The sequence below is a fragment of the Ursus americanus genome, chromosome 28, assembly GCF_024610735.1.
Source record: "Ursus americanus isolate L20-20 chromosome 28, mUrsAme1.1.p, whole genome shotgun sequence".
NCBI classification, from domain to species: Eukaryota; Metazoa; Chordata; class Mammalia; order Carnivora; family Ursidae; genus Ursus; species Ursus americanus.
The window spans coordinates 2,949,194-2,974,829 of NC_142154.1; the positions used below are offsets into that span (position 1 = coordinate 2,949,194).

Genomic DNA, 25,636 nt, shown 5'->3' on the forward strand with positions numbered 1-25,636 from the left:
TGAAGTGGCAGATAACTTTGTTTGAAGAGTGCTGCTTATATAGTTACTGCAGCTGGACTGATGTAGCAAAAGGAGGGTCTTTTCTTTAAGACAAACGTCAGCAAAGCTCTGGAATCTCTAATAGTACAAATCAGAAAGCAATCACGGGAGCACTGAAGAGCTTTAATAACATGTCGTCCACTTGGCATGGACATCTTGTGTGTCCACACCATCCTAGGGCATCACTTCCCTTCGATCTATTGGAGTAGAAGTGATTCTCAGTATGGCAAGCATGTGCCCCCTGGAGTGTTAAGTGCCCAGAAAGCACTATCTTTCAGCATTCTGGCTGTATCCCTAGGACCAGACGCCACGTGATTTAATTCACAGAGCAAAAGAACAAATACTTTTGCCAAACTTCATGTCCTCAAAATGTGAGCAAAGTCATTATAAAAACTCAAGGGGGCAGAGGGTCAGTGATGGATCTGTACATACCACTCCCTCTTAGCTGGCTTCATGACACAATGATCCACCCCCTCTCCTCCTCGAAGTTCCCCCACTCCTGCCCTTTGGCTACTACCTCAGTGGCAACAGCCACCTCACTAACTTCTCATCTGCCTTTTAGTGCACATGTACCTGTCCACCATACTCACCTTTCTAACGTGATTACAACACCCTTGCTTTGTTTTCGTCTCCCGATGGCTCCCTACTACCTAACAATAAATGTTAATGATCATCCTCACAGTAAAGCATGTACCAGCCAAGGGCTTGTCATTATCACCTCACTTAATCCCCACAACCATGTAAGGTAGGTAAGATCTTCATCCCAGTCTAGACATTGCATACTGAGGCTCAGAAAGGCGAAGTGACTTGAAATGGAGTTTGAACTTAGGCTGTCCAACTCCAGGGCTGGAGCCTTTAACCCTGACCCTCGTGCCCAGCTAGCAAGAAGGGCTCTATGAGCTATGACCCAGCCAGCCTCTTCACCCTCATGATGGTAAAGAGATCTCACTTCACATACCAATTCCTATCACCTTGCTGTGGCTACCTCAGCTAAGAAGGAGTTTGAAATTCAGAGCAGGAAGCGATGCAATGGTGTAAGAGCAGTGTCCGTCAGAAGCACACATAGTGTCCATTAGCTATCCGCCCCCCCCATGTCCTGTGCTTCCATCACACACATTTCTTTCTTCCCCACTGATGCTAGTCCCACTTGGAATGTGTGTCCCATCTGCCAGCTTATGTCTCCCTTTAAGGGTTGCCTTTAATACTAAATATAGCATAGCATGAAGCCTCTTATTCACCCACCCCTGCCTTCCATATAAGCCACCCCTCAGAGTCCACCGTTTGCCCCTCATCTTGTACTGCTTCAACCCCCAAATCTCCTCTAGAGTTCCACTGCTGCCCTATTCATAAGCTCCTACCTTCTGACATACGTAGCGAAATAATTTGAATTTAACAAATGTTCAGTAAATACCTGAGGAGTTAAATAGAATCATATAACACAGGCTCTGAAGACATTACGTCGAGACTACTGGCCTTTTTAAACTCATCTCAAAAATGTTCATTTTAACAAATACTCAAGTTCTCATTAAAAAAAGCAATGACCCAGGAGTGCCTGGGTGGCTGTCAGCTGAACATCCAACTCTTGGTTTCAGTTCCGGTCATGATCTCAGGGTCATGGGATTGAGCCTGCCACTGGAGCCAGAACAGGGATGGGAATTCCCGCTCAGTAGGGAGTCTGCTTGAGATTCTCACTCTCTCCCTCTCCCCTTGCTCCCCCGCTCACTCGCGCTCTCAAATAAATAATAAATAAAATCTTTAAAAAATAAAATTAAAAATTTAAAAACAATGAAATACACTATACAGAAGAATGCTAATCACTAGTTAGCCATGTTCATTTCAAATGCTTTATGGCAACCATCTCTAATATTAAACTTCTAAAGACATGCTTCTTAGCAAGCATCAGTCTCAACTGCCCACAGCGTCACTCTGCTGAAATATGTGGAGACACACCCCCTTAATTACTGAAAATAAGCCATTTAGAAAGGATTCTTACCATGGTCAACGTGAGCCAAAACGCAGATGTTCCGGATGTTAGCAGTGTTTTTCTGCAGGTGAATCATCTTATCCAAACTATTGAGCACCATGGTCCCTTATTTCCTATGACTAAAAATTAGGTATGTATCACACACGGCACAAGCGCTAAAGATTAGAGACTAACATTTTTTTTTTCCCTGTAATATGGGGAGCTGACAGGACTTGTCAGGTCCCTTAAGCTAAGAACCCAGTGAACGTCTGCTGAAGGGGACACACCCACCCAGGCCTAAGTCCGGTCTGAGCACTGGAGCGGACGCCACAGCACGCCTGTATCATGCAGCTGGCTCACCCTCCGGGACTGGACCACCGCGAGGCATCCCGCAGCTTGCCGGGCGGGGACATGAGTAACTGCCGCCAGACAGGCCTTACCGGACAACTGTCTCCCGTGTAGGAAGGGTCGTCTGTGGGACGGAGGGAAGACGCTGACACCTCTCCCTTCCGCTCCTCGATCTTTCCCCACGCTCCTCATTCTGGCATTCGTGCTCGCGCTCACCCGAGACCAAACTCCCGGCTCCACCACCGCCCACGGAGCCCGAATAAAGTTTCAGCTCACACGCTTCCTAACCAAGCAGGTGCACTACAGGGCTTTAGAAAGGAAGGAAAGCCCCTACCGCACAGTCCTTTCCCCTTCCTGAGGCCCCGCATTCGCTGTCTCCAGGCTCGCGCGTCCACACACAGAGGCGGCGGTCCCCTGCTCCCGGGTGGACCCGACGGCTCCGGGCTGCGGCCGCTCCCAGCCCCGGCTCGCCCCGGCCCCCGGCCCCCGACACCCCCGGCCCGCCGGCGACCTGAGTCCCCGCCACCGCCCGCAGCCTGCCGAGGAGGACGCCATCCGCCGGCGCGGGCCCGCACTCACCGGCTGCGGCCGGCCCGCCTGTCCAGCTCAGTCCCGCTCAGTCCCGCTCAGTCCCGCTCAGTCCCGCTCGGCCCCGCTCAGCTTCGCTCAGCCCCTCGACCCGCCACACCACACGCGTCGCAGGCGCTGACTGCCCTGCGGTCCCGGACGCGCGCGCGCCGGGGGGCGGGGCTGGCGGGCGCACGACCTCTGACCCGCGCGCGTCTCTGACGCGCCGGAAGCCGGCACCGGGTCGGTCTCCCGGGCGCCTGCTGTTGCCCTGACGACCGCGGGCGCCGCGGCGGGGAGAAGCTGCCGGTGTTGAGGGCCGGTGGGGTGGCCACAGCCAGCCCAGAGCATGAGGAGCTGGTGTCTGTGTCAGATCTGCACCTGCGGGTAAGGAACGGCCAGCGTGGCGGCGGGCCGGGGCGCGGGGTGGCCGGAGCCGCGTCGTGGCCGCCCTGCGGAGGTGAAGGGACGCGGACGCTCGCTCCGCAAGGCTCCCGGGCTAAGCATTTCTTGCTTTAGGACTCCCTGGCCAGGTGCAAACTGAGCGCCGTCCGGCCAGGAGGAGGATATGAGCGCAGTAGCGGCGGGTCCTCAGGCTGCCCAGGGATGGGATCGGATCCCCCGGGGAGAGGGGATGCCCTCAACATCTCAGGGGGAAAGAGGAAGGAATAGGAATAGGACGCTGTGTAAGTCCTTGAGCTTTCAACCCGTGCTACGCTTTCTTCCACCTGGTGCTTCCCATCCAAGCCCAACCGTGTCCCCAGTCTCCTCCAGGCAGTGCCCCCTGGGGATCTGCCTGAGAAGGGAGTAGCCTCCACCCTGAAACCCAGGGTTGGTCTGTGAGTCCTGCCTAACAACTTCCCACCCTCTGTAAACACACTCTTCTCCCAGAGCTTCACTGTTGGCCCAGGGATTAGATCACGGCTAAATAAATATTAGGAGCATGTCGATTCCACGGAATGAATAAATGACCATGTAACAGTGGGAAGTGAGTGGGATGGTATCAATCAAATCTGTCATGTTTATGTTAGGATTTGAAAGTTGGTCATTTAGGCGGATAAATCAAGATGTTCAAAGCTCATTAAAAAAAATCAAGAAACAGATGTAGCCTCCAGAAAAACTAAAAAACAGAGATCGGCAGAAAGTTGTTTCTAGAGATTGGAAACGTTGGGACAGGAGACTTTTGCTTTCCTTTATAAGCTTTTCCATATTTCTTATTTGTTTTGTTATAATGTGAATGTATGTCTTTGCTGGAAAATAAAACTAAGAACAACGAGAAATCCCAAAGCTTCGACTTGATTCTTGTAACTCAGTGCACCCACATCAGAACCTCCATGCATGACCTATGTACCCTGTCCCTGATTTTCCCAGGAGATCATGTGTGGTACTAAGTCACTTCAGCACCTTCCCAACGCTTCCATTGTCAGTCAGTAATCTCGAATCTCTCCACTCCTCTGATTTTCGATTTTCCTGAATAGCGTATGACACCACCTCTTCACTCTTCTGTACACTGCTATTCTTCCTGCTGTCCCACAACCTCCAAGCAAAGCAGCTGATTTCTCTTATGTTCTTCCTGGGGGTTCACCGAGTCCAGATATCCTAGCCGGTTCTAATTTCATCTACAGAGCATATGCATTTTCTTCAAATCCAACCTTCCCTGGGCTCATATCATTAGCCCTCGCATACAGCCCGGGTCCCCAAATGACACCGGACCTGAGAAACTGACCTTATATTTCAGCATTGTGGGATGTTATTTTTTTGTTTTGTTTGCTTGGCTTTTTCTGTCAGTTTTGTTAAGAGCTTTTATGGGTTTTTTTTTTTCTGATTATGAAATGAATATACATGAGGCATGGTATGAAAACGCAAGGCAAAAAATGTAGAATATAGTAAAAATCCCTCCTAATCCTAGTTCCCACAAATAATAAATGTTCTTTAAGACTTGTTTTACATTCTTTAAAAGGAAAGAGAGAGAAACAGACATACCATACACACTCTTCTGCAACCCACTTTTTTTCACTGTTCACAATTTCCGCATCTTGCAATGGCCACACCCGAAGATCAACCCCATTCTCTGTAACCCCTGTGTGCTATGAGCTTATATGATATATGGGTCAGCATTCTTTGTTATAGACAATGTAATCTACTGTGGCCTAGTCTAGAAATAAAAGAACTTAATAAGGAGTATATATAGCTCACAGAATTGTTGGAAGAACCAAAGGGAAAAATTCCCAAAAAAATCTCACCTCAGAACTGGGCTGCCAAGGGAGCCACTGCCTCTGCCAACAACCAGGAAACTGCAGCTGAGCTGTAGGCCCCGGAACCACTCCTAACCACCAAGGTCAGGGAGCTGCCGGTCAGGAAGCCACCCTGCCAACCTGAGTGCTGCCTGACAACTGCCGGCTCCAGCCTGTGTGCCTCTCCCACAATCCCGCCGGCAGAGCTGGGCTCTGCCTCACTCCCTAGGCAGCACTCTCTGTGTCAGAGTAGCAGGTGAACAACCAACAGGTGAAAAGCTAAATTGTGTGTGGAACCTGCCTGCAAGGGGCCTGGGAGATGTGCTTGTGAGCTTTTCAGCTTCTTAGTGTAAGGAGACCACTAAACCTTTGTCAGAGGAAAACCAGAGTTTCCACCATAAAGGATGTACCATAATTTATTCTTGTTTTGGTAAACACCATTGCAGATTAAACAGAGGGTTTTTTGTGTTTGTTTTTTTAGTAGAGCTGCTTTTAAAGTTAGAGATTCTAAGATGCAATTATATAAAATATTTTTGGAATTCAAAGTAACCTTTCAGTTTATTTATGTTTGCACAGGCGACATCACTGTCCACATGGAACCACAAGGATTTATGAAAATTCTGGCATATCTTGCCCCACAACTGAATATTTGGAAAAATATCCTACCTATGGCAATGTTCTTCCACCTCAGAGTCTTAAACCCAAGCAAGAATTTCGACCATGCCATCGTAAAATGGAAGGAATAACAACATTTAAGTAAATATTAAGAAACTATCTGCTTTACTCATTTCTCTCCCAACTCTTCTGCTCTTAATAAAGTTTTTTAACCCCTTAAGTGAACTATTAAGTTGATTAAAGTTGAACCAATCCGAGAAGCAAGGAACTAGTTGAATTGCAATTTGAAAAAAACAGAAAGATGAAAATTAAGTTAGAATGACAGAAAGTGAGAAGGAAAAAGGGAAATAAGTTTTATTGATTTTTGTAACCGCTTAAAATCTCATGTTTATGTGCTTTCCACTGTCACCTCCAACTAGAGGAATACAGGAGCTTCCTGTTTTTTCTGTAACTACTCTAGTTGTTACATCTTTGTTCTATTTCCTATACTTTAGTGTGCAGAGATGATCTTTTTAAAATGCAGTTCTAATCCTATCACCTCCTTGCTTAAAATACTTATACTTTCCCATTGTATTTAATATACACCAAAATCCCTGCCAAAATCCCTTCATGGTTTGGTCCCTAACTGCTTCTCTAATTTATTTTCATTGTGCTCTTTAGTGCTCACATCCCATAGGACACTTCTCATCTCTTGAAAATATCGGGATTCCCTTGCCACACAGCCTTCCAATATACTATTTTACTTACTTGGAAATTCCCCTCCCTCTTACCCTAGTTAATGCCCGTGTAAGCTATAGATCTCAACTCAGTTATCACTCTGAAAGCCTCTGACACGTGTGTATCCAGCTCTCAGGCTGGGTAAAAGTCCCCTATGTAAGCCCTCAAAGCATCTTCCTATTATTTATCATCGATCCATTTCAGAGGCCCGTGCAAGCAGGGACTGTGACTGTTCTTATCTTAGCATTCTATTTCCAGAAACCTAGCATGATGCCTGCTAGCACATAGGAGGCACTCGATATTTATTCAGTGGGTGATAGACAAGAAAAGTCCTCTAAGCCTAAACTCCTCATTTGGACTTTGCTTTTTTTTTTTTTCTTAATGTTTTGTATCTTCGTCATAGGTTAATTCTTTTCTTTATTCTGTTAATGTGCACACCATATTCAAGGCACAATCTTAGATGTTAAGTATAAAAAGATCAATAAATAGAGGTTTCTGCTTTCAAGGAATGTATACATCAGATTTCTATAATTTGGAGGTTTAAAAATGCTCTATAACAACTTTAGTTTGCTGTGTTCTCCATTTTCATATCATCTTAGATAGGGCTCATTCTACTTGCATGAGCAAAGGTTGAAACCTTCAAACTTGTAGTCCAGTACTTCGACCTTTAACATTTCAGGCCACCCTGGCAGTAACAGTGCTTCAGTGACTCCTCTGGACTTCCGTACGGGTGGCTCTTCCACAGATTCGAAAATCTTCCATAGTCCTCAGACTTGGTGTGCTTTGAATCAACCAGAAGGGTTAAAATTGCAGATTCCAGAGTTCCACCTAAAACAGTCAATAGATAATGGAGTGGATCCCAGGAATCTGCATTTTTAACCAGCATTGCTGTCATTCTGTTGCCGTAGATTCAATGAAATCGGTCAAGTACTGCACTGATCCCTGGGTATGACATGGGACGTAAAGAAGGACTGTACCCCACAGTGACTTAACAGCCTTGTGGGAATGGCAGTTGAAAAACAAAAACTCAGATAAACAAGATACAAATTAAAGCAAATGAGATGAAGAAATTGAGCAACTGAGAGCAAATGGGATGATTGCTCTTTTTTCTTCACCTTACTGTTCATTCTTCCTCGATGCCTTAATGATTCATAATGGAGATTTGAAATGAATTCTACAATATGTATATTTATTGAATAAAGATTTTTGCTTTTAACTAGTTCCAAATGTTAAAATTAGGAAAGTATAACTGCCATATCTTTCTTTAAAAAGGCAATTGTTTTTCAGTTCTGGGTTTGTCAGTTGACTGGTTCAACTATCCTTTCATAGTAAAAAAAACAAAACAAAACCCCAAGAAACAACCAAACAAAAAAAAGAAAAAAGAAAGAAAGAAAAAGATATCCCAACTCCCAAAAAATCAAAATATGCCAATAAAACTAAAATTTCCATTTCTTAAATCATCATCTCTACCCTGAGTAAAACATCGCATCTTTTCTTTGTGTTTTGACTAGGGAACTAGCAGTATTTCCAAGAGCCTCATGCCGGGGCTTTAGAACCCTCATGTCAACTGTGTTGACTAAGCAGCAGAAAGCTGATGTGTCTGTACAGAGAATAAAAGGTCATCCTATACTTTTTTAGAATAGAGGCCAAGACTGTGTAAGGAGCAGATGTCTAGACGTGTATAAGATTTTGGATCCTTTACAGCAGGACGGGTGCAGTACAGTTAGAGGACCGCCAGAGTTGGCGGGGAGTCTGCCCTGTGTGTGGGGACATATCCGATGACTAAGAGTGTATTTACCCATTACCACTTCTCCATAGAAAGCTGCTTTGGGTTTGGAGGTACACTAACTTTTAACTGGTCTAACTAGAGAAGCCAAGACTTCTAAGCTTTCTCTCTGTCTTCTCCGTAATTCTTCCACTCCTGATTGCATTTTTAGCCTATGCCCCTCTAGCTGGTATTTGGGAAGAGCAAAGAACAACTCAGATGTCTTGAGAATAAGAGGTATGTGATTTCTACTATTTATCTATTAAATAATACTTAGTAAGCGCTTGTTAAGTGCCAGGCACTAGGCTAACCAGGTTACAGAGGTTAGCAGAAACAGCCAAGAGCTCTGTGCTCACAGATGCTGCAGTCCAGTGAAGGTAGTGATGCATCACTCAAAGTAAGTACAAAATCGCCCCAGGGATAAAATCCAGGAAGGGTAGGCACAGGTGACTTGAGAGCCAGAATAAAAGGTTTGGCTTTATCAGGGAAATGAGAAGAACGAGTGCAATCCTGAAGAAGGGGAAGCAATTAACCGGTGAAGTAGGTAAGGAAATGCACTGCAAAGAGCAGCATGCAGCGGCAGGAGCGTGGACAGAAGGCCAGCTCGGGCGCAGAAAGCAAGAGGAAGCGGCTAGAGAAGGAGATGTGTGGGGCCTCTGGGCCACGTGTGGTGTTTTCTGTGTCCTTAGAGTAGTAAGAGGCCACTGAAGGTTTCTTTCTCATGTGTCTGCTTGCTTGCTTGCTTGTTTTTTGAGGGGGTGTGGAAGGGGGTAAGGAAGAGGCCAGGCAGCTCAGAGCAGGAATAACCTGATCAAATTTGCATGAGAAAGGATCACTTTGGGTGCCGGTGAGGAAAGACAGAAGCTTTGCCGGTGGGCAAAGACAAATGAGTTTAGGAATTGTTGAATTGATTTGAATAAGCTATTGTGGGAGCTTGGACTGTTGTGGTAATGACATAGAGAAAATGGTGAGATCTGAGAGAGATTTAGGAGGCGAAAGTGACAGGAGGTGATGAGGAAGCAGCAGCCACAGGAGGGAGCTGAGGTGTGAAGGATGAGCGCTGGGGCCCCGTGCCGCTAAAGAGAGGGGATGCCCTTCACTACGATGGGACACCAGCAAACGGACCAGCTTTGTTGGGGGCATGTTAAGTGTTGAGGTGCCATTGCAAATACAGGTAGGGAACTCAGAGAAGGGTGTAAGCTGAGCTATCAATTGGTGGGTCATTTCTATTTTGGTAGTAATTGAAGTTGCGGGAGTAGAGCTGTCTTTGGGGTGGGCTCCGGAAGAGAAGAAGAACGTGGGTAGGCCCAAGTGTTGAGAAACCCCCTGCATTTAATGGCCAAGGAGAGGGGGGCGAAGCTCCATCAGAGGCTGAGGAGAAACCAGCAGGAAGACAGGAACAGAGAGTCTCCTGGAGACAAAGGGAGTGGGCAATCATGCCCATCAAGGAAGAGGAGGACTACAGACGTCTGGTGGACTCAGTCACAGAGAAGCCACTGTGACCCTTCAGGCTGTGCTGGACTCCGGCTTGACATGGGTGCATGGGGCAGAGGAAGAGGAGCCAACACGTCTAAGAAATTACATCGTGAGGAGAAGGGATTCAGCAAGATTTTTGGCTTTTGGAGCTTATGGACATATGTAGGAAATAGTGATTAATACAAAATATGAGAGGGCTTAAACCAATAAAGTGAGTTCAGAAGAAAAAAGCAGTTTTGAAGATGTGTAGTCATAATAGTAGTGGCTGACATGTGGCCCCTACTGTGTACCAAGCTCTCGTGCTCGTGTGTGCGCGTGTGTGCACAAGTCCTTATGAGCTAGATGACATGATTGTCCAGTTTATATACAAGGAAACCGGGACCTAGACGGGTTAACTACGTTTGCTGAACGAAGGTCATGCATGTGGTGAGCAACAGAGCCAGGATTTGGACCCAGGGAGTCTGGTCCCTCTGGGTCTGTCGTCTGCACCCCACCACACAGCCCCAGTGTCTGCAGCACCATTTCCGCCACATAATGTTATAAATGCCTGGGCTGGCTGGCCTGCGATGTGGCTCTCACCCACGGCAAGGGCTCCCCAGGGATCCAAAGACGAGTAAGAATCACATCCATACTATGATTCATTAGGTCTCTCACCTAAGATTTCCTTCCAGGTTCGAAAAAAATTCAGTTACTTAAAGATGTTATTTATGTGAGATGCAGTCAACTAAAGATCCACATCAAAATGATGTTTGAAAACTAGGATTTTTGACATTTATTTCTTAAGATATTTAGTCGCTACATCGGACATAAAGGAACTATTTCAAGTAGCTTATCAACTATCACCATTTTAATATCTTCTTAGACTGTTCAACTGAAATAAACCTGAAGATTTTAATACTGCATTGAAATATAAATAAAGGAACCTGTGAGGCTATGTTTCAAATTTATATATTTCAGATCGGATTATCGTCCTTATGAGATAGTCCAACAGCCTCGCCACGTACCAGAAGAATACAAACCAAAACAGGGAGAGATTGATCTTGGCACTACCTACAAACGGGATTTTAATTCTTACAAAGTGCAGCCTGTGGCCATAGTCCGGCCTTTGGAGAGACAACGAGTTAAACAAGGGAAGGTGGACACTGTCCCAACCTATAAAGGTAACTTGCCCTCTCAAAAGTGAAGCAGCCAGAATACTAAAGCTCGCTTCCATCCAACATCAAATCATAGTCTGGTGTGTTGCAAACTTCACTCCCACGGCTTGGGAAAGCTTGTTTTGCTTTGGTCAAAGTAGTAGGATACGGCTAAAAAAAGACCATTTGCCTGATTGAGAGTTCAAAGACCTGGATTTCTGTCCAAATTTAGCCACTTAATTCATTTTCTCTACCTGAAAACATACATAGTTGATCCACAATGTGGTTTGAACTGTGTGGGTCCCCATTATGTGTAGATTATTTTCAATATATACAGTCCAGTCCTGTAAATGTATTTTCTCTTCCTTATGATTTTCTTAACATTTTCTTTTCTCTAGCTTACTTTATTGTAAAAATACAGCATACAATACATATAACGTACAAAATATACGTTGACTGTTATGCTATTGTTAAGGTTTCTGGTCAACAGTAGGCCATTGGTAGTTTTAAGGAGTCAAAGTTATGTACAGATTTTTGACTGCACAAGGGTGCGTGCCCCTAACTCCTGTGTTGTTCAAAGGGCCACCCATAAATCAAAGGATGCCATTGAACAAGCATTATGTCACACTTGTCACATTATGCCACATTAGTTGGCACTGTTCCTTTCTTTCCATTCCAGAATGAGTTGAAACTCTACTGAGTGTATTGGAGTCTTTCAGAAGATCAAATAAATAGCAACCCTCTTTACCACTTAAGTTCTGAACCAACGGATAAAGCAAAAGAGTTAGCAGATGGAGAACAAAATATTCCCTTTATAAAAGTGAAAAAGACTAGGGTGAAGGATAAAGCCGATGCTTCCCGATACTGAACTCAGAATCAAACAGGCGGACCCACCCAGTGACGATGTTGCACCACCATTTAGGAGACCAGCTCCTCTAAGACTTCCAGCATGGGCGAAGTGTGAGAATACTCCCTGCTGGCAACTGACTTGGGAGAGTAAGGGACTGGACAGTGTATGGCTAGTTTCTTTCCAAAAATCAATCTGATTTTAAAATACTCTATTGCTTTTGGGGAATGGGGTCTTTTCTTTAAAGGCTATCTTGTTAGTACGTATTATTTCTGTATTATTTTTTGTTAATATAATTGCATATTTAAGTTTGTATCCTTGTCATTAGTATGTGATATAGCTGAGTGGTATGTCCACATAGAAAACCCTTTGTAAAAGTGAGCTCACCCACAACAAAAGCAGTGGTTTACAGTTTAAATAGACAATAGCTGAACGCATGTTTTCTTCCAATATCACCCTTAGCAGTTCAATGGGTGAGTAAATGCATGTTATCAGTACACTATGATCTATAAGTAGGGAAGTCAGGAGCATTGTGCTTTCGTCTTTTAGGCTGTGAGCGCATAAGATGCTACCTAAGGAACAAAGTGTTAAGACAATGCATACGGTGAACAAGTATATTGTTATAACGCAATATAGCATATAACCGTCGCAGATCTGTATCTACTGGTATGTAGAGGAGGTCAGCCACTGCCATAACAATTTGACAAAAAAATATCATTGGTGAAAACAACTGGGTGTTTTAACAACCATAGTAAGAATTTATTTTCTCTTTTGTCCTATAAGATCTATCAAAAAATATCAGTAATATTGATAATCCTTGATTGCTATGACAATTACACATAACACGCACACACAGACACACATACACACACACACTAGTTCTAGCTTCTCATTACCTGGGTTTCCTGTAGATTTCCATATGTCCACTCCCATAATCCAATGTTGAGGATTCCTGGGCTCCCTCTGGTTTTCTCACTTCTGACCTTTCCTAGTGAGGAAAGGTTATCTTTCTTTGTATTTCCAGGTGTGGGATCATGAGACAATAAATACTAAGGGTCAACGCAGTGCTCAGTCTGTGTGATGAGCATACTGCAAGTTCTGTAGATACCTATTTAAGGACAGGTCTGTAGCTGACGAGAAATCACAATGAGAAGAGGCTCTCTCACTAACCACCGGGAATCAGAGAACAGAAGAAAGACAGAGAGGGGATCTGATAAAGAGAACAGAAGAGAAACCCTGTAGGGCTGTGGCGAAAGGGTAACATCCAGATTCTGGAGACGCAGTTCTATGAGACAGGTTACTCATGGACAGAAACGGATCTGCTCCCAGCAGCCTCAGGTTAGAAAGTCATTTATATTGAATGTAGATGGTGAAAATAGGCCAGCATTGGATTTGGTAAATGTTTTAAGGATTACTCTGCTCTGTGCTAGGCACTGTAGAGAGTCCAGAGATCTGAACTGAGCGTGGTGGTTAACAGATACTTTATGGTGAGGAAAAAAACAGTAGTAGCATACGAGATGAAATAGCCATACTAGAAAATAATAATATGTGTTATCACTAGGGAGGAGGATAATTCACTAGAAAATTAATGGAACAAGTCATGTTTCAAAAATTTAGACTGAGCAAGACTGAGCAAGATTCAGGCCAGCCTGGGAATGTATCAGAGACCATTAAGTATCGATCTACAGGAAAGAGAGGGACATCACAAAAACTAGGATGAAATGAGCAAAAACGCATAGAGCCAGAAAAATAAAGGGGCTGTTCCATAAACATCAGAGGATTTCTGGAACTGAGAGATTAGGGTGTAATTCTATAAATGTAGGTAGAGATCAGATCGTGAAGCGCTGACTACCAGACTGAGGCGCTTGACATTTTTCTCGTAGCTGCTAAAAATGCTTGAGTTCTGTTTCCAGGTAGGATATAGTAAGTGGCAGAAAGCCATTATTTCCACGGCAATTGCTAAAAATATGTACACATTTTTAAAGTGTAAGAAATCTCTTTAATGGCATCAGACAGCTGTAGAAGCAAATAACTAAAACTGCAGAGATGGAGAGGCCTTCCTGGGTGAGCTTAGATAGTCAACCGTTTGCTTCCCCGGGAGCATCTGTCACACCCGGGCCTAGGCTGAAGACTCGGCTCGGCATAAGCAGAGAGACTCTACCAGGTAAAGCAAAACCAATGGAGCACCTGATATGTGGACTGGTATGACAAATTGGAATCTATCAGTCCTCCAGATATATGGCTGGTTTTCCTTGTGGGATGTTTGCTGAGTGTGTAGGGGGTATGGGAGGGACACTGGGCCAGAAAGATCCCACAGAAATATCCCACAGCTGTACTTGGGAGTAAGTACTTAGGAGATAAAGTCCTACAGAATGAGGGCTGTACCACAAACACACCACAATTCTTGTCCTTGTAACTAGAGGAAGATTATGTCTAACTAAGCACCAACCTAGCTCAATTCCTGATTGGATCAGGGTGATCTGCCTAAATTGGAAAAACCAAGCTTTTTCCTGCTGAAAATAACATTGATTTTAATATCTATGGTTTATTTATACATGACACCCAGCATTTGGTAAAGTATGAGACCTATGAAGAGTCAGGAAATATCTGGAGAGATGATAGTCAAGAAACTTCCAAAATTGATGAACGAATCAGGCCACAGATTGAAGAAGCTCAACAAATCCCCAAACAGTTAAATACAAAGAATACCACTTAGGCAACTATCATCAAACTTCTGAAGACCAGATGAAGGTGAATTCTCAAAAGTAGTTAGAGAAAAACTACACATTATTTATGAAAAGAAAAATTAAAAACCCCAGAGAATTTGTTAGTAACCAACCCATACTACAAAAAGTAGTAAAGGAAGTTCTTCAGGTTGAAGGAAAATGATTTCAGAGGGCAGCGTGAAATGCAGGAAGGAATGAAACACACAAAAAGGGTAAATTGTGGGTAAATATAAAAGAATATTGACTACTTAAAGTCACAATAATTATATTACACATTTTTACATAAATACAGAAGTAAAATATAGCACAAAAGACGGAGGGTGTAAATGGAATTACACTGTTGAAAGTTTCTTCCACTGCTCTAGATGTGGTAAAAATACCAATTTAAGTTCAAGTAGGCCAAAAAGATCCCCTAATAAGTCAAAAATGAATTATACTCTAAATATAGGGAAAGTTCTAATTAAAATGCTAACAGAAAAAATGGAATAGTAAAAATACCCGTTATCCAAAAGAAGGCAGAAAATAAGGGGTAAGGGAACAAAGAACATGTGGGAACAGTCAAAAGGAAATAGCAATATAATCAACTTAAACTCAACTAGATCATTCATTACATTAAACATAAATGAAATAAAAATTTCAATTAAAACTCCAAGATTGATTATTCAGGTGGAGCATACAAAGTTTTATGTACCTCCTGAAATAGAGCTATCTAGTAGGAAGATAGATATGTGGGTTTGGTGTTCAAAAGGAAGTCTGGAATGGACGTTCAGCCTCTGGAGGTCATCGGCTTACAGGCAGTATTACAATCATGGGAGTTGTTTGATGATATGTAGATTGAGAAAGAAATGCCCACGATGGAGTCCCCTGGCTTTATAAAAGTTGTTTCCAAGTCCTTGGTGCCATAAGGTGCCTCAAGGAACAGGTTCCAAGGTACCAAGGAAGAGAACTAACATGTGCAACTCAGGACTTTTGTCCTCAAAGAGGAACCTAGAACCCCTCACTATATAAGGATGGGGATGGAGCTCTGCATACAGATGTTCATGGTGAGCAAACACATGCAGACACCTCATGGACTTAAAGCTGTTCAGAAGAAAGCAAATTTGCTAACTAGATTTTAGTGGTTAGAAATCAAAAGAATGAGCAGAAGAAACGCAATTGCCCTTATCTAATCAGGACAATACCACAGTTGCCAGATGGCCAGACTGCACTGTTAGATGCGCATAACACGGTGTTTCCCCTTTCTAGAAGTGTCATGAGACACTAAGAACAGATGATATTAATAAATACTCTGATGTTTTAAAGGTATCACTATAGTGTTATTAATAAATATTCCAGAATGTCCAAATAATCAGTATTCCGGGCATATGAGCATAGGCATATGTATAAAAGGAAAATCCATTTTCTGCAGTTATCTGGAACTGATATTCACGGTAGTGTGTGCTATCAAAACTTGTGTCTCAGTCTGCAAATTTTTGCTTCCTTTTTGAAAACCAAAGCTGGTTTGGTAACGGAGAAATACTCTCTTCTATTTATTTTCTCTCATGAAATTAACATTTTTTCCTCAGTTGTTTTGGCAGCCACGTGGAAATCTAGGCCTTCAATACCACCCTGTGATTTCCTTTTAGTTTCTGAAAATAGTGTTATAATTTTATACTTCAGGTTGCAAATAACAGAGATTCCTTCATGGGGCCTCAAGCAAAAGACAGTTCGTGGTAAGGGCTTCTTGTGCACTGCTAGTGGAAAGCTGTCAGGGTCAGAGGAAGCTTGAGGGAAGAGCTACTCCCTCCCTCTCTGCAAGAGCCCCATGGTTTCTATTACAGCATCTTCACTTCTCTGCACACATCCAGTCTGATTGCCACTCCACTACATGGCCTCCTCTGCCTGTTTATCTCTTCTGTTACCCTACAGGTGGATTTTGAAGTCTTCACCTTACCACAGCTCCTCAATTCTACTTTGTGGCATACTTTTAGATTCATCTCCCACTTTTATCTGGCTCCATATTTTCAAATTTGGGTTCACAAGAACAAGAATGGCTTACCCAGCTCATCTCTTCTTGACAGGCTGATTTGTCTGTCTCTGCTGGCCTAAAGATTGTCTGCTCTTGGGCCAGGCATCCACTGTCATCCAAATACCAGTAGCTTGATGAGGTGGAGGTTAACGATCTGGTGGCAGAAATATCTTGAATGAGGAATTTTTCTATCCAAAGGAAGTATCCACTTAAAAAGCATTTGAGTTTTGGTCTTTCCAATAGGCATTACATGGACTTTAGTCTAGACTCTAATACATTTTCTTGCATAACTTCTGTCTTTTATAAAATTAATCTTTGGTATACATCGTTTTGGGTGAAGTCAATTCCACAGTATTTCTTAGCTTTCTACCTTTCTCATCTAGAAATAGAAAAACTAAATAACCCTTGGTTGAAATATAAGTACTTCAGTTTTCCATCCACGTTCTAGGTATGCCACAAGAAGCAGAATTAAGGTATTTAACCCTAAATCTCAGACTTAGCTCTGATGTCGACTTCAAAATTCTACATACAATTCCTGATGTTTGAAAGCACTCAGTTCAGGCCTCTGGCCTCTAGATGGCCCTCTGTCTTTTGGTGATACCTTGAAGTCCATTTTCTGAGAAGGTAAAGTTGAAGGCAATGATCTTTCTGATATCGTACAAGTTATTCTGTATGTTTGCTCAGGGAGTCTGGTAGGCTTTCCTACAGTATAATGGAGTTGAAATTCTCTCTCCTTTGAGGAGTCTCTCCAAGGCAAAGAATAATACCCACATCACTTTTGCCCACACATCGGGGCCTTTAATTTTATGTTAATCCCTAGATTTTATGGTTTACTTTAGCATTTCATGAGTTATGGTGAAAATCCCAACCAGTTCCTGGAAAACACAACCATAATCTCCTAAACTCTGTCTTTACCCAAAACACAGGCTTTCAAAAACTACCAACAAGGCAAGCTCAGATGTTCTATTCCCTTGTTGTATATGCAGGTAAATCTAGGAGTAGAAAGTTATATGGACTAAAGTGAGAGATAGGAGGAGGAAGGTGGATATGAAGAAAGCACAAATCAGGGGAATCTGAGCAACTTCAGACTTGGTTAGTGTTCAGATTTCTGAAGGAATTGAAAGGCTGTTTGGCAATGAGACAAGTAAGTCATGATTTTTAGAAGACAGTTGTTTTCTTCAGTATTTTAAATGCTCTCTTTTTTATTTTCAAGATGATTATAGAGCTTGGGACGTTCAGAAAATTGGCCTTTATAAACCAGAACAAACTTATCATCCCCCCGCTGTGAAATTTGGAAATTCAACTACATTTCAGGATGACTTTGTTCCTCAGGAAATAAAGCCTAGGCAAAGCTTTAAGCCCAGCCCTGTGGTCAAACGTTCCATAGTCCCTTTTAATGGCGATACAAGTCATCGCCTTGATTACGTACCTTATCAGCTAGAATTCAAGTTTGCAAGGCCAAAAGAAGTGTACAAGCCAACCAACCAACCCTTTGAGGATCTCACAACTCACCGCTATGACTTTCAGGGTCTTGTTGGCGAAACTGCAAAAATCTGCAGACCGCCATACACCAGAGTGACCCAAAATGCTCATTTCGAAGGAAGCACAGAATTCCGTGAGAGCTTTCAACCGTGGGAAATCCCAGCACCCGAAGCCAAGAAACCACAAGAGTATGTCCCGCCCGCAGGTACCATGCAGTTAAACAGCACGAGCCATCTCGACTATGTTCGCCATCAGACCACACGTGTCAGTCCCATCAGGCCGGTTTCTCAGAGAAGAAATTACAGTTTTCCTTTTCAAGGAAAAAGCACCACAAAGGAAGATTTTCCAGCCTGGGAATGCTGTCGTCAAGGTCTTATTAAGCAGCAGCAGCAGATTCCCAACCCATCTGGAAAATTTGACGGTTGGAGCACTTCCAGGTCTCACTACGTGCCACATGAGCTGATTCCGACCGAGAGCTGCAAACCCGCACATGCTCTGCTTACGAGTTCTGCTCCATTTGATGACACCACCGTGTACTCTCTAGACTACACACCGAAGAAACAGGGAATCTGCCCTGCTAGCTATCCTTCTCCTCCAGGGTATATCTTTGAAACTACAAATTCTCGAGGTCATCAGTTCTTCCGCAAGGTCACGCCCGCAGTGGAGGCCTTCTAATCATCCAATCACGTTTAAAAGGAAGCTCACAGATACTGGTTCTTCTAAAGGCAAAGCCAGTTTTTTTTTTCAAGGGGGGAGGCGCAGAGGGAGAGGGAGAATCTTAAGCAGGCTCCAAGCCCAGCACAGAGCCAGACTCGGGGCTCTGTCTCACAACCCTGAGATCATGACCTGAGCCAAAATCAAGAGTTGGACGCTTAACCGACTAAGCCACCCACATGCCCCAAAGCCAATTTTTTATAGTCAAAATAATTTATGAGAGAGCTAAAACAAACAAATCATTTCTAAAATTTTAAACAAGAAAATTGGAAAATGAATCATAAGAAATAAGGACTTTAAAATCCATTTTGTACTGATCTTTTACCGAGATTGTTCTTTAATATGCTATTCTGAAAGTTGAATCATGGACGTTCCCAACTGAACTCCTTGAATTCCCAACCTACTCTTTGGTAGCTTGTCTCCAATCTATTATCATTTACACTTATGTCTTTAATTACGGCAACCACACAGTTACTGCCCCACCAGCTGTCATGTGTCGAGAGCACTAGGACCGTCTAGCACACCTCTGGAAATGATGCATGGATTCCTCATCCAAGACCATGGTCTTCATTTCCTCGGACTTCAGGGCATCGACACAGTGCACTCTGGTTGTTGGTGCTGAGGGCGGTCACACTGCTCCTCACCACGTTCACAAGAGGAAGTGTGATGTGACAAGCAAAGGCTCTGTGGGCTGGGAATCAAGGCTCTGAGTTTGGGTTCCGATGACATTACCCTAGGCCAATGACGCGTGTCTCCGGGCCCCAGTGTCTTCATTCGTAAAAGGACATCTGCTCTGCTTAGCTCGCGAATATTCTGTTCTGAGCATCAGATCATGTGAGTCATTGTAACCCGAAAGTAAAAATGCTAAACAAATGTTGGGGATTCTTAATAAGTCCCTTAATCCCTTCTTGTACCTGTTTTCTCCTTTTTCAAATTAGGGTAATTAACCTACTCAATACTCACTTTCCGGCTTGAGGCAAGGATTGTAAAATGACCGAATTAGCCTTGAGCTTATGAGTTGTTTGATTCCTGAGAAGAGTCTTGTCCTCCAGAGCCGCACAAGCGCCTGAGAGCTCGTTACAGAGAACGGAGAGCTTGGATTAGGAGAAAAACATGGTTTGAAAGACACTACTTGCAGGAAGGGAAACTGGTATTTGTTAGAGTAGTTTTAGGGATGACCGACAGCTCTGAAGACTCTTCAGCGTAACCTTGGGTGAGGATGTACCTAATTGCCGCGCCCGGAGTCAGGTTCAGAAGCAGCGGAGGGCTCGGCGGGGGGCACATTTACGTCCTTCTTCTCCAGCGTGAGCTAAGGGCTAAGAAGGGAGGGAAAGAATGATGCCAGTAAGTCAAGTAGGAAGAACGTGTTGCATTTATAAATGCTGAAAATGTCCTAATGAACCGAACTCCTATTGTTTCTTTTTTGTTGAGAATTGATTGCATTATGGGAGAGTATGATTTATTTTAGCCCAAAGTTTGATCTTTTGTAGCTTTAGAGTTGTTTCAAATAATATGCTTAATTGAGAATAAGTCCACCAACTTTTGGCTAAAATGTTTTTCATATTTAAAGTAACTTGTTTTATTTATGTTTGTATTAGTGAAAATTATGGTATGTAATTTTATTTCTGTACCAAATTTTCTCTGGAAAAGAAAGCTTTTTAATAAAGTCTTATCTAGGTTAACCTGTACATAACTAGATACGCTTACATTTTCAATAGAAAACTTATTATATACTTAAAAGGCAACAGTAGGGAGTATGATAACGCTCTCAACCTGGCCCATTTTCTGATGCTGGACATTCAAATCCTTCTGCCATCTAATGGGGGTGGTCTCCTCCCTGGACAAAGGTTCCCCACAGGAAGATGTACCCTGGGGTTTCCCAAGGCAATGTGACTTGAGCTGAGGACATGAAGATGAATAATGTCGTGCCCCATAATCTAACACTCAATATACCAGGTGTGAATAAGAGATTAAAACAGTGTGTACATGGGCCACTTAGCCTGAGAGTTCAGGAAAAGCTTCCTGAAGGAGAGAACAGCTGAGCTGAATCTTGAACGGTAAGTAGGAACTTGCCAGATCAAGGAAAGCAGGGAGGTGGGAACAGAGGGATCTATCGCTCTGGGCAAGAGTCAGAGAGTTCCAAAGGTGGCGGTGGAACACCAGCAGCACCTGACTCATGGTCTCTTTAGGTCTCCTTGAAGTAGGTACCGTGCACGCACGCACACACACACACACACACACACACACACACCACTGTAACAGCACTGGAAACCAGTACTATTTAATAACCTGCCAGGTTCTAGAAGGAATTTTCACTACACCAAACTGGGATGAATCCGATGAGGAAAGGAGGATAATTCAGAGAGGAAAGGCAGTAGGAAATTCCCACCCTCACCCCGTCCCATGTCCACCTGTCTCCCTGCAGATCCTTGTAGAAAATAAGCCCCACAGATTCAGAAACTCGCAAGGAATGCTTTGTGGTTTATAAAACTGCATGGGCAATGCTAAGAGTGAACCCTAAGGTACACTAGGGACGTGGGGTGCTTTGGATGTGCCAGGCATAGATTCATGAATTGTAACGAACGTGCCGCTCCTGGGGGGCTGCACATGGTGGGGGGCTGCGCATGTGGGGAGACAGGGGTCCCAGGGCAGCTCTGTACCTACAAGTCCATTTTGATGTGAACCAAAACCATTCTAAGAAGACGACTATTAACAAAATTGCAGGGCACAAAGAGAAGAGGGGAGCATTCACCTGTCAGAGGTTGGGGACTCCATACCCCAGCTCAACACATCAGATTTACAGGCTTTATTTTTACAGACTTTATTTTTACAGACTACTCCCTAAGGCCCTGAGAACCACTGCGTGAAGGGAAGAGCCTCTTAATACAAAGGCCAGAGGAGCCCCCTGAACAGCCCTCGGAGAGAGAGGTGAACCCTGTAATCCTAAGTCAGCAAACTTCAAAAAGGCTGTTTAAAAAAAGGGCTGATAATATGCTTCTGAAAGGGTCACCGTGTCCAACAAAGCATGGGGAATCTTTCATTCTCTTAAGGCTTCAGCTGGCTTACCTCTCCACTCAATGCTGTTTTATGGGGATGTGCAGATTTTCACCCTGTGTCACCCCTCCCCAACCTACCCAGGAACACAGCTGCTCTCTAGGGCGGCCGGACCTGTCACTACCACCTCCAACATCCCCAGCGATGCTTCTGTATTTGTAGCCTTTACGGAACTATCGCAGTTCACAAGGACAGGTGGCTGGGAGAGGCTCACTTCCAGCAAGCATTTAAAGATACTGAGTCCATGCTCTGATTAAATCACAAATAGTAAGTGCCCTCAGCAGTGATAACTGGTGATAATTCTGGGTTGAGGGCAAGAGGAAGGAAGGAAGGAAGGGAGGGAGGGAGGGAGGAAGGGGAGGAAGGAAGGAAGGGGAGGAAGGAAGGGGGAGGAGGAAGGGATGGAGGGAAGGAGGGAAGGGGGGAAGGGAAGATAAAACTACACTTTAGACATCTGAGGTGTCCGATTGCTTATCTCCCGTGTCTCAGCCTCATGAGGTTAACAGAGTCCCACAAGTTACTGTACAATGATCGACTTTTTCAACAAATGACCTTAGAAACCCCATGGCCCGAGGCAAATGGAGGGGAATCTCAAGTTCAATAACATGGATGTTTTCTGTAAAGACTCACTGCCCATCTTGAAGCACTACTCACATGGTCAGGACACAGAGGAAGGGCTTCCTCACCAACTGCTGCCAGAGGCTTCAGGCGCAGACGTCTCAAGTCAGTCCCTAAACTCCTCAGAATGGCCCAAACTAAGAGGGTATTAGTCCCTCCTGCTCTCCTACTACCACCTACCTCTACACCCATCTCGGGCTGTCGTCTGGGACTTCTTTCCACCCCTTCTGCCCTCGACCTTAACCACAGCCACAGGGTGTAAACGATTGGGAGAAGGCAGTCAGAGGGAGTCTCTGTGTGATCTCCCCCGAATCTCGTCATGCACACTTCATAGGACAATCCAGGGCAGCGAGCCCATCCGGTCTGCTCCTGGATGCACAAGAAGGCAGCCCAGGTGACAATACCCAAGGCCACCAGAAACAACACAAAGAAGCCGCCCGCACTTACGAGGGTGCCGCTGAATAATCAAAGTAAATTTATTTCGGAATTACTTAAGGGTCATGAAGAAACATGTTATAGAAACAGTAGTAAAATACAGTACACAGGAATGTCACTTGAACGATACCAAGACAAAAGTAAAATAGCAGACGAAAAAGAGCGACTTTAAATACAAAGATGAAGAAATTTAATAGGAAATTTTGTTGATAAGAAAAAATATATGTCCCACGTCTTTGTTACATACTGTACAAAATAAAATATTGCACCTTTAAGTCATATAATAAATATATACAAAGAGTATTTTACAAATGATCTTTCTTTTAATTTAAAAACTTTCCACAATCAAGTGTGATTGGTGATCAACCCCCCACGGGCTGGCGTGTGCCCTTCACGTCCCCACCCTTCCTGGCCACCAAACCTCTGCGTACAGTAGTGCCCATTGTCAGTGTCAGTGAGGCTGCAGTTAGAACACGACAGCTGGTGCAGGGAGACTCAGCAAGCTTTCCCACAGACAAATCCAAAGCCCGAACGCACTGTTCGCTTTGTGACCGGGGACTCGGTCCAGCACGACCTGCTTCGGGGGATGCTGCGGCCAACGGGCTATCGGCGGTGCAGCTGGGATGCTGACCGGGGAAGGATGGCTGCTTTCTTGGGGTTCTGTGCCATCGAAAGCCATAACTGGTGGGATGTTAGGGAGAGCGCCCCAGAACCGAATCAGCGTTAGAACTTCACAATTTCACGCAAGCCCCACATTCCTTCAGCAGAAACAATTTACTCCCAATTTACCCTCCACCCAGACACAATCACCAGCACCAGCACCGGCCCCAGTCTGAACGCAACCCAGTGCCACCCAGCTTGGTCCTCATGCTAACCGCCAATGCCAACTCTAGCCTTAACCCTAACATACCTTCCACTCTCTCCTCACCCGATCCTAAAACGAACCCTAAACTTACTCACCAAATCCTAACTTTGACCCCCTCGCCCTACTGTAACTTCTAGCCTAACCCAAATTCACTTTGGATTTACCAACAAATCGGTCAGAATTAAAACAATTATTTACGACAAACAATTCTTTTCAACCACCGGTGTTTCCTATTTAGATTACTTTCTTATAATCTTCCCGGAAATAGAAAAAAATCCTCAGGAATACTATTTTATGTATAAATTAGGTCTAATAAGGCTTTGATTTTCTGTTTATGTGCAAGAGAAGAGTGCTTAGAAAAAGTTTCATTCACAGCTCTCAAAAGAAAGCTTTGAATACACTTCAAAATCAGTAGAAAAGGAGAGCTTTCCCTCTCCTTTGATTTCCGAGATGCCTCATTTGGTCACAGATAGATCTCCAGAGTTGTGAAACGGGCAGCAATGTTTACTCTGTGTTTCTTCCCCGGGTTCTGTGAGAGCAAGGACAAGATGCCACCCCCCCCCCCCCCGGGGTCCTTGGATCACTCAGTGCTGTAAGCCTGTCTACCACCTCTTCTTCACAGACTAGACTTAAGGACCCATAAAAATGTCACTAGAGCCATCCATGCCATCCTTCAACTACTGGCCAGAGCTTCTAAAGGATAGATGCCTTATAAACCTGTTGAAACCCTGCAACTTGAGAGAAGAGGAAGTCACCGGTTTCTGTGTGTCCCTCACATCTTTAGGACGTCCTACCCCCCACAAGTCTACACGTCGCAGGAAGCAGCAGCCCGTGGCAACGCACTGGGGATCTGGGCGGTTTCCCAATTAGAAGGACACGGGGAGGGTCCCAAGTGCAAGAGCACGCCTGCTACGATAGTTTTGGCCATCCTGGAATATATCATCTCAAAGAGCTGGGATTAAACACCGGCCACGGGGGAAACAATAGGACGAAATCCCACCAGTGGTGAGTTTACATCAACCCCTGAATGCAGAATCTAGAGTTTTAAGAGAAATAACATGTTTCTGAACCAGCTACATGGGGGGGAAAGAGCTTTTACATTTTGGTTCTGTCTTCACAGCAGCATTACGACCCTCGCCACAGGATTACCCTTCTTGACACGACTGGCAGCATCTCTGTTTGTAGAGCTCTAGTGAACACAGATGGAGATGCTTTACAAACATACAGTAGTGAGTTGTGTCTGAGCAGTGTCCTGCAAAAAGAAAAACAAAACTAAACAGACATCCATCGAATACACAGCTCATTAGAGACGGAGTTAAAAAAAATTAAAAAGCCTTTGAGTTTATGATAAGCCTACACTGAGATCACAGAGCGAGCTGGAGAAACTGGGCTTGGATTCGCAGCCCAGGGAATACAGTCAGGGGCACTGTGACAGCGCCGGGTGGGGACAGGTGGTGACGGGGGCAGCCACACTTGTGGGGAGCCCAGCATCACGGATAGAGCCATCCAATCACTACGTCTTACACCTGAAACTGATGCAAGGTTGTGTGTCAGCTGGACTCAAATAAAAAAAATTGAGAGCAACCCCACTAGGCTTGGGTTAGAGGCACGGCCCTGCACGACAGCCAGGAGCACACGGGGCTCACTTCTCAGCCAGGCCAAGTGGCCTCACCATGCTCTCCTGGCCCTTCTGGCCCATGCTCTTCCTCCGGGTGCTGAGAACAGCAGGGGGTGGACCCCTTGGAAAACTGATAAAAGCAACAGACCTGCTCCCTAGCAAAATATAGTTATGATTAAGTTTTATAGAGATAATATAACAATTATGATATATATATAATATAAAATATATGTGTATATGAACATATAATATAATACATAATAATAATATAATAATATAAACATCTATGTCAAATTTTTATTAAAGAGGGCACGTGTGGTGACGAGCACTGGGTGTTATATGGAACTAATGAATCGCTGAACACTGCATCAAAAACTAATGATGTACTATACCCTGGCTAATTGAACATACA

The 25,636-nt window shown here is 44.2% G+C and overlaps 3 protein-coding genes and 1 non-coding gene across 5 annotated transcripts in view; 2 read left to right on the plus strand and 2 right to left on the minus strand.

The window, feature by feature from the left end:
• EFL1 (elongation factor like GTPase 1) overlaps window positions 1–3,088 on the minus strand; it is a 122,745-nt gene extending 119,657 nt beyond the window's left edge. The window contains exons 1-2 of the mRNA XM_045812984.2: window positions 2,930–3,088; window positions 2,033–2,142 (exon numbers count right to left, since the gene is read on the minus strand). Of these exons, the coding sequence (XP_045668940.1) occupies window positions 2,033–2,123 (91 nt within the window). The 5' untranslated portion in view covers window positions 2,124–2,142; window positions 2,930–3,088. The remainder of the gene's footprint in view (window positions 1–2,032; window positions 2,143–2,929) is intronic.
• Window positions 3,089–3,134: 46 nt separating this feature from the next.
• Window positions 3,135–20,314, plus strand: SAXO2 (stabilizer of axonemal microtubules 2). Its single transcript, XM_045813104.2, has 4 exons — window positions 3,135–3,304; window positions 5,728–5,907; window positions 10,682–10,884; window positions 17,652–20,314. The coding sequence occupies exons 1-4, from the start codon at window positions 3,267–3,269 to the stop codon at window positions 18,593–18,595; spliced, it is 1,365 nt and encodes a 454-aa protein (XP_045669060.2). The 5' UTR covers window positions 3,135–3,266; the 3' UTR covers window positions 18,596–20,314.
• A 1,619-nt stretch (window positions 20,315–21,933) lies between these two features.
• LOC123802481 (small nucleolar RNA SNORD49) lies at window positions 21,934–22,001 on the plus strand. The gene has a single exon (XR_006782555.1). It is a non-coding gene; the product is annotated as a small nucleolar RNA SNORD49 (small nucleolar RNA).
• A 763-nt stretch (window positions 22,002–22,764) lies between these two features.
• Window positions 22,765–25,636, minus strand: part of ADAMTSL3 (ADAMTS like 3) — a 331,627-nt gene continuing 328,755 nt past the window's right edge. For both annotated transcript variants that reach the window (XM_087856588.1, XM_045813117.2), the window contains exon 30: window positions 22,765–24,858. In XM_087856588.1, coding sequence (XP_087712714.1) covers window positions 24,820–24,858 — 39 coding nt within the window. In that variant the 3' untranslated portion in view covers window positions 22,765–24,819. The remainder of the gene's footprint in view (window positions 24,859–25,636) is intronic.